The following is an 8,760-nucleotide window of genomic DNA, read 5'->3' on the forward strand; positions in this document are numbered from 1 at the left end:
AGAAAGTTTGCCCAGTTCAGCCCCCAATAGTAGGTCATGTGAACATCTTATATCTTAAAACCCTTACTGACACCACATATCACTAATTTAAAAACAAAGTCTTTCTCAAGATATAGGTTTTTCCTACTCCAACACTCACTTTGGAGTAACTAGTGTGTGTGTGTATGTGTGTGTGTGTGTGTGTGTTAGTCGCTCAGTCATGTCCAACTCTTGGCAGCCCCGTGGACTGTAGCCCACCAGGCTCCTCTGTCCATGGAATTCTCCAGGCAAGAACACTGGGGTGGGTAGCCTCTCCCTTCACCAGGGGATCTTCCTGACCCAGGGATCGAACCTGCGTCTCCTGCATTGCAGGCAGATTCTTTACTGTCTGAGCCACCAGGGAAGCCCAGTAACTAGTACACTGGTTGCTAAATCATCATTTTGCTGATGGGGAAGTAGGGCCTCAGAATGCAGAAATGATGTGCTTGCACTGGATCACATCCACCCATCAGCCAGACATCCCTCCTCTCTCTTCTAGTTCAGGGCCTCAGTGGAGAGTTTCCTCCACTGCCAACTCCTGGGCCAGGGGAGTGTACTCTGTAGGTCATACCCCTCCTGTGGGCCTGGAGGTCAGGATTAGGAGGGGTCACTGGATATAGCCCATCCATGGGCTCTTGATTCTAGACCACATGGCCTCCAGTGCTGTCAAACCCTAGTTCATGTGCCCAATACCCAGTGAGGCCAAACAAACTAAAAGGTTGGCATTTGGGGCAGAGAAAGTTTTATTGCAAGGGCCAAGCAAGGCGAATGGGTGGCTTGTGCTCAACAGACCCACATTCCTAAATGGCTTTCAGGTGAGGGTCTTTAAAGATGATGTTAAGAGGGAGGTTTGGAGGATGGGTGATCAGCTCACGGACCTTCTTCTGATTGGCTGGTGGTGAGGTCATAGGGTGATGTTTTGGGAATCTCAACCTTCTAGTCCCAGCCACTCTGGGGTTTGCGTGCTTGTGGTCAGCATATAGTCACCATCCTCCAGCTGGGTCAGGAGGGGAGTCTTAGTTTCTGCAGAACAACTCAAAGACATGCATCAGACTGTTGTTTTCATCCTTGCAGGAGGACCCAGGAGCTCTGTGACTCTATTCTCCGAATCGTTAACTGCTTGTGCCTGCTCTTTAGAACTCAGGGAAGATTTCCCCAAGTTCCAACTAGGAGGCTGAAGCCTTTTTCCTACAGACAAGAAACGAGGGGGCAGGGAAAGGCTTTAGTACCCAGAAGGGTGCTGCAGGGTCCTGCTCAGCTTCACTAGCATCCTCACCACCTGCGTCAACCCCGCCTCTTGCTTCCTCTCTTGTGTCACCCATCTGTTTCTAGAGTTGGCACCAGTGTGTGCCTGGCACTGTTCTAGGCTCCGGACGCTTCATCCTGCACCTTCAGCATGGCCACCTGATGGCATGCAGGCCACAGCCCTTCAGCATCTCCCAATCCCGCCTGCTTAGTGCTGTGTGGTCCAAACTCCGATGATAATGGCAATGCCTGGGAGGCTTAATAAGCATACAAGGGACCAGGTCTCTCCCCTGAACACTGTGACTGTGTCAGCCTGAGTCGAGCCTTTCTAGAATCTGTTTGCTGTGGCTGTTTTATTTTCTGTGGCTGTGTCTTACATTCAGGCAAGTTCAAGAGTAAGTGCTGAAGGATCCCTAAGCACCAGACATTGGGTGTGGTGCTTACACACACACACACACACACACACACACACATGTGAGCAGGCGCTCTCCCAGCACAAACCTGCACCCTCTGGCCTTGCTGACATGCCCTGCTGTGACCCCACAGCCTCAAATTCATAAAGCTAATGACAATCTTTTTTTTTCTTTCTGATTTGCAAGTGATTAGTTTTAATTTGGGGACAATTAGAGATAGAAGCAGGAGGCATCTGATCTTGATTAGAGGCAGGGAGATGGCCAGAGGTGCCCCTCCCCTGGCCCTAGCCTCCACGCAGATTCATTTATAGATTTGGAAGGATGGCCTTTGTGTCTGAGGAGAAGGTATGACGCATATCTGGGGGTAGCAAAGGCCCCTGCTGCCCTCCTAGACACCTGGGGCCAGGCTGAGGCGAAAACGAAGGGCCTATGTCCCAGCCAGTGGCCCTAAGCATGTGTCCCAAGCCTTAGAAGAGGATAGAATTGACATTCGTTAAGCACATACACACACCTACGTGTGTACCACTCTGCACACTATGTGAAAGTGGTCAAGTCCAGTGTCTGCCCAGATCCCAAGCCAGCTGGAAAGGCGAAAGCATAAATAAGTACCTGCCCTCTGGTCCTGGAGGTGACTTGAGAGACGAAGAGGCACGTGGACCAGCATCCTGCCCACCCCACCCCGTAGGGAGCATTCACAGAGGTGACCAATGAGATACAACATCGATTTTGCATTTCACACTCATACCAGGGCCAAGCTCCAGATTAGCCAGAGTTGGAGCTGCACAGAACAATTTACCACCCAGGTGATGCCAGCGGAGATATACAGGAAGGCTTCAGGGAGGAGGTGATGCCTGGGCCAGGCATGGCAGAATGAGGGGTCCTCACTACCCCACCCCCCACACCCTGTGCAAATCTTCTCGTCAGTGCTGGCGGGTCCAGTGTCTTTCTCACTCCAGTGATGCCTTAGTCTCTTTCTGGAACAAGAAGGGAAGGATGAAGCCTGCTGCCTCCCAGCTGGGCATCGTCTGGAAGCGGCCTCAAGGATGGTGCTCCCAAGGGTCCCCAAGCCTGGGCAGGTTCAGAGCCCAGGGGAGGGGGCGGGAGATTGTTGGAGGTTGGGGATGGGAGTTCAGACCTCTTACATTCACAGACACCCCATCCTAGTTACTGTCTGAGCCACCAGGGAAGCCCCATCCATAGTCCCCAGATGGTAAAGACCTGGATGCACCCTCCCAGGGCTGCGGGAGGAAGGAGTGATTTCAGCTCAGCTGGGAAGAGTCCCAGGCCAGGCACAGTCAGGGCAGGGGGCTGGGAATGTACCTTCATTATCACCGAAGACAAAAGCTGCATGATTCCAGGGATTTCCCTGGTGGTCCGGTGGTTAAGACTCCACAGTTCCAACACAAGGGCTGCAGGTTCGATCCCTGGTTGGGGAACACACGCTGAGTGGCCAAGAAAAAAAGTTGCATGGTTCCAGCCTGTCTTCCTCCTCCACCCCCTTACAGTGTGTCCACATCTCACTGGGGAAACTGAGAATGTGAGGGGCAGAAATAGCCCAACCCTCCTATCATTAACCTGCTTGGGCTGCCAGAACAGGGTGGCAAAGCATCAGGAACTTATGTCCTTGCAGTTTGGGAGGCTGGAAGTCTGGGATCAAGGTGATGGCAGGGTGGGTTCCTTCTGAGGCCTCGCGCTGTGGCCCGTAGATGTCCGCCTTCTCCGTGGGTCTTCATCTCGTGTGTGTCTGTGTCTTAATCTCCTGCTTTAAGGGCACCGGTTCTACTGGATTAGGGCCCATCCATATGACCTCATTTTAATTTAATCACCTCTTTCAAAGATCGCCGTCTCCGAACACCGTCACATTTCGAGGTGCCGGGGGTTGGGACTTGGAGGGGGCACAACTCAGCCCATAATGCCGATCATGAGATATGATGAGACAGGGAGAACCGCCTTCCTAGGGAAACAGCAACGGGGTCGGGAGCAGACCCATATGATTCCGCAGGCCCAAGGCTGTGTGGATGGTGGGGTGGGCAGGGGACAATCCAAGTGATGCTCCTCGGGGAGGGGAGGCCACTTACAGGAAGACAATGCTGTCTGGTCCACGGGGAAAGCCGAGCCGAATCAGAAGTCAGCAGGTGGAGTTTGGGGTTTGGCAAATCAAGCGGAACCGATGAGAGCCGGGGCAGCAGGGGCTCAGAACCACCTGTCAAGGGGTGCCTGCTGTGGGGCTTGACAGACAGGTGTGTGCCCAGCTCTATGTGAGCACGAGTGTGTGTGTGTGTGTGTGTGTATGCTTCCCACTAGACTGGAGGGAGTTGAGTTGTTTCCAAGGCAGGGTGAATCCAGGCCGGCACATCCACCCCTGCAGGACCCCTTCCCCACCTCAGGACCTAGCTCGAGGTGGAGGCCAGCGTGCACGTCGGCACATGCACACGTGCACACACATTCACACACCGTGTCCCTGAAAACTTGATCTGTTGGCAGCTCCACCAGTCTCCCCTTCCTCCCCGCAGCCCCACCAGACTGCTTCCAGGGCCTTCCCCACCTCCCTGGGGAAACTGAGGCCTAGAGAGATCAAGCCACTTCCTTTAGGCTCCAGAGTTAGTGAGCTGGAGAACAGAGATTAGCGCGGGGGTCTCGGGGACACCTCCATCCCCGCTTAGCCCACAGAAGGTCCTCAGGGCCCCAGAGGATAGAATGATTCATGGTGGTGATGGGGGGGCAGTGTTTGTGTGTCGTGATGCCATCAGTACAAAAACTGTGGTACCCTCACACTATCTTTCCTGGCTCCCTTTTCTAAATGCTAGTTGGTTTCTTAAGATAAGTTGCTTCCCGTTTCAGAAGCACAGTCTCCTTATCTGCAAGGTTGCTGGGAAGGGTCAGGAGTCCCAAGCCTACGGCCAGCAACCCTCTGCCCACTGGCCATCAGGTCTCCCCTGGAAGCCCCATTGAGGGTGCTCTCATTAGCCTGTGCTTTCCCAGTTGGTGCTGAGAGGTTCATTCAGAGAACTGCATTCGTCCAGCTAAAATCTGTTGAGGGTGGAAGAGGGCAGGCAGGCATGTTTTTCCATGCCCCTTCCTCCACGCCCCTCCGCGTCTGCTGCCCGTCTGACGGTCCCGCCCCAACTGTGCCTCTGGGGGGTCCAGATGGCCAGCCCTCAGGTTGGGACGGTGAGCGGCTCAAAGGGGATTAAGTGCCACTTAACAGCCTTCGGGGTCTCCTGGGGATGATAAGCGAGGTGGGGCCGGTGGTTCTGACATCCATGTCCCCGCCCTGTCCACCCAGCCTGAGCACAGTCCTGACAGCCGCTGCCCTGCTCCACCCCCGCAGGATGGCACGGTGGCCTCTCCCCATCTCGGCTCAGTACCCACAGGCCCTGGACATCCCATCACGTGTAGCAGTGCCCCCACCTTTGGTCTTTCAGCTCCCCTCAACATCTCCATGAGGGGCCTGATGTTACCACCTCGATTTTAGAGATGGAAACTGAGGCTCAAAATGGGAAGCAAGTTGCCGTTTGAGTGTGGCAAGGATAAGCCTTGAATTTGAGTCTCGAAGCTTCTGTTTGCCTGCTTCCTGCTACTTCCAAAGCAGTTGGTTGGCTGTGTGCCCTGACCCAGGTCACCATCCTAGATCCCACCTGTGTGCCTGGGACCAGCCCCTCCACACACACACCTTCTCAGAGACTCCAGTGGTAACCATGGGGCAGGGATTCCAGGCACCAGCCAGGAAGTCTCTGTCGTCTCTCCAGACACCTTCCCATCCTCATCTGGGACCCGGCCCCCACCTCCACCCCGTCACTGAAAACTGGCTTACTTTGCAGCACTGCAGAGTGTCTAGTGGGGAAGGGTGGCCTGAGAACAGAGTTCTCTTGGAAACGGAGGGAGCAGTCTGATGATTAAAGTACAGGCTGTCCAGAGGACCAGGGACCAGAGGTTTCCCCAGGTAATGGGAAGGGCTGCTTGGGAGGGGCCCTAAAGGGTCACAGACACCAGGTTCCACTCCTCTTAGGACATTTGACCCAGGGTCTTTGTCATGCCCCTAGCTCATTGCCTCATTTGTTAAATTAGAAAATTAAACCACAGATTTAAATTAAAAATCAGACACAGACATCAGAACTTCAAGAGCAGAGAATTTTTAGTTCGTTGGGTTTATGAGGAATTGGGTGTGAATGTCTGTGGAACTGTCAAGGTTTGACAGTAGTAAAATAATAATATGCATATGTGGCAGTAACCACCGTGTAATCAATTGGGAGTCTCCTCCTTGGGCTCGAGGTCTCTGTGAATCACTCAGTGTCAATCAATCATGATTTGTTAAAGGCTTGCTGAGTGCAAGGCCTCATAGATAACTGTCCCGCCAGGCAGGATGAGAGGTCCCCACAGAGAAGGGCAGAACTCTGAAGAAATTCCCAGGAGTATAAGTCATTTCTTGGAGGGCTTCATGGAGGAGGCGCCATTCAAGCAGGGCCTTGGAGGACGGTTTGGATTTGGATGTGGGCAGATAGGAGAGAATCCAATGCAGAGAGCACAGCATGAGCATAGGAGGTGCGATAAGGCAGCATCATGCCAAGTCGCTTCAGTCGTGTCCAGCTCTGTGCAACCCTATGGACTGTAGCCTGCCAGACTCCCCTGTCCAAGGGATGCTCCAGGCAAGACTACTGGCGTGGGTTGCCATGCCTTTCTCCAGGGAAGGCAGCATCAGCAAGCACTAACCAGAAGTTGTTTCGTTATGCTAGCAGCAGGGGCTTAGGAAGAGGAATGCTGGGGAATGGGAAGCCTAGAGCCCACTGTTAGAGGACCCTGAATGCCATGCTCAGGCGCAAGGTGAGCTTGAATTTTATTCTGTTAGAAGAAAGAAGAGAGTCTTTAACAGTATACACGTTTGCATTGTGTTGCATGAATTATAGGGGAATTTCTTGATTCTCAAAAACAAATGACAACACAACATCAAAAGTGAAGAACACAGCTCAGAGGTCCGTCGGAAGATCCAGAACCGATTCTCAAACCTCAGACCTCCCCACATCGGTCCTTCTTGCCCCCTGACAGTGTCAAACAGGTGCTGAGCTGGGAATGAGGAGCCAAGCATTGGTGTTTGGGGGAAACAAATCCCTCTGGCTGCGATGCAGGGAGGGGATGAGAGAAGAGCTGGAGAGAGGACAGACCCAGTTAGATTCTGTTATGTTGTCATAACAACAAGAGTGAAGCCACAGCTGGAGCAGGAACCTGGGGAGGGGGCCAGCAGTAGGATTTGAACCTGCGCCCACCTGGCTTTCAAACCCAGAAACGGAGCACCAAGGGGTGGAGTTGCTAGAACCTGGCGCAATCCTGTGAGGATGGGGAGAGGGGCCAAGAGGAGGGGGAAGTCAAGCCCAAAACCCCAAGGCCCACGTGTGGGTTTGGGGAGTGGCGATCCACTTCCCTGTGTGTATCTGTGGGCTGGTAGGGCTTCCCAGGTGGTTCAGTGGTGAAGAATCCACCTGCAATGCAGGAGATGTGGATTCGATCCCTGGGTTGGGAAGATCCCCTGGAGAAGGAAACGGTAATCCACTCATGGATTCTTGCCTAGAAAAATCCCATGGACAGAGAAGCCTGGGGGACTATAGTACATGGGGTCACAAAAGAGTCAGACACGACTTAGCAACTGAGCATTCATGTAAGCATAAAGGGAGTTGGGGGGGAGCATATGGAATCGCTGGGGACCCTGCACCACCTGAGGCAGCTGGAGCCATAAAGGCTTGGGTCTGAAAGCCAGGTAGCCCCGGGTTCGAATCCTACTGCTGGCCCCTTTCACTCATGTGGACTTGGGTAAGTTATTTAAGCTTCCAGCCCCTTCATTTTTAAGAGATAAGTATTGGATAAGTATAGGCCCTCAACAAAGAGAACTTGCTGATAGAAAACTGGTTGAATCAATGGAGATCATAATAATACTTGGTTCAAAGGCTTAATTGGAGGATCAAATAAGTCACTGCCTGTCATAATAATACACAAATAATCATTTGATTTTAATAAACAATTTTAAACCATTAAATATGTACTGCGTGTGCGTGCTAAGTGACTTCAGTCATGTCTGACTTTTTTCGACCCTGTGGACTGTGGCCCACCTGGCTCCTCTGTCCATGGGATTCTCCAGGCAAGAATACTGGATTGGGTTGCCATGCCCTCCTCCAGGGGATCTTCCTGACCCAGGAATCGAACCCACATTTCCTTAGGCTCCTGCACTGCAGGCAGATTCTTTACCGCTGAGCCACTGGGAAAGCCGGTAATATGTATTGCACTGTACCATTAATAACAGTAAGAGAAAACTTACTGCCTCAGCACCACACTCTGCTCTGGGCACTCTACACACATGACTTTGGTAAGTCCTCACAAGAGCACTTGGAGGCAGAAACAATTTTTATAGTCATTTTACAAATGAGGATGCGGGAGGAAAAAGCCTCTTTAAAGCTTCCCAGTGCTTTGTACAGGGATTAGCTTTACCCTTACCTCCGGGATGAAGGAATCAGCAAAGAGGGCAATTAACACACCAGTTAAGGTGGGGCCAGGCTTGGAGCCACAAGGATGGAGAGCATGGTCTGGCAGGGAGTGGCCAGCCCTCTGTCAAGGTGAGAGGCTGGGGTGCCCTGGGGTCCGAGAGCCGCCTCTCCTGACCACTCTGGGGTCTTTCTTCTGTCTGTCCCCAGCCTCTGGCCGCTCCCACCCGGCCAGCCCCAGTCCGCCAGGGCCGCAGGCCAGCCCGGTGCTGCCGATCAGCTACCGCCTGTCGCACACGCGACTGGCCTTCTTCCTGCGCGAGGCGCGGCCCCCACCGCCCACGGTGGCCAATGGCTCCCTGCAGCGCTCCGAGCCCTTCGTGGTGTTCCAGACCAAGGAGCTGCCCGTCCTCAACGTCTCCCTGGGGCCCTTCAGCACCAGCCAGGTAGTAGCCCGGGAGCTGCTGCAGCCGTCCAGCACTCTGGACATCCCCGAGCGCCTGACGGGCAGCGGGAAGGTGCGCGCCTTCATCGTCCACTCCCGCGTGCCCGCCTCGCAGCCCGTGGCCCAGGTGCTGTTCTACGTGGCCGGCCGCGACTGGGATGACTTCGGCGTC

At 53.6% G+C, this 8,760-nt stretch overlaps 1 protein-coding gene across 1 annotated transcript in view; it reads left to right on the plus strand.

Moving 5' to 3' along the window:
• Positions 1-8,760, plus strand: part of TMEM132E (transmembrane protein 132E) — a 38,368-nt gene that overhangs the window by 15,436 nt on the left and 14,172 nt on the right. Inside the window, exon 2 of the mRNA XM_010861707.1 lies at positions 8,354-8,757. Coding sequence (XP_010860009.1) covers positions 8,354-8,757 — 404 coding nt within the window. The remainder of the gene's footprint in view (positions 1-8,353; positions 8,758-8,760) is intronic.

Source organism: Bison bison, unplaced genomic scaffold (assembly GCF_000754665.1).
Source record: "Bison bison bison isolate TAMUID 2011002044 unplaced genomic scaffold, Bison_UMD1.0 scf7180017864472, whole genome shotgun sequence".
Classification (NCBI taxonomy): Eukaryota; Metazoa; Chordata; class Mammalia; order Artiodactyla; family Bovidae; genus Bison; species Bison bison.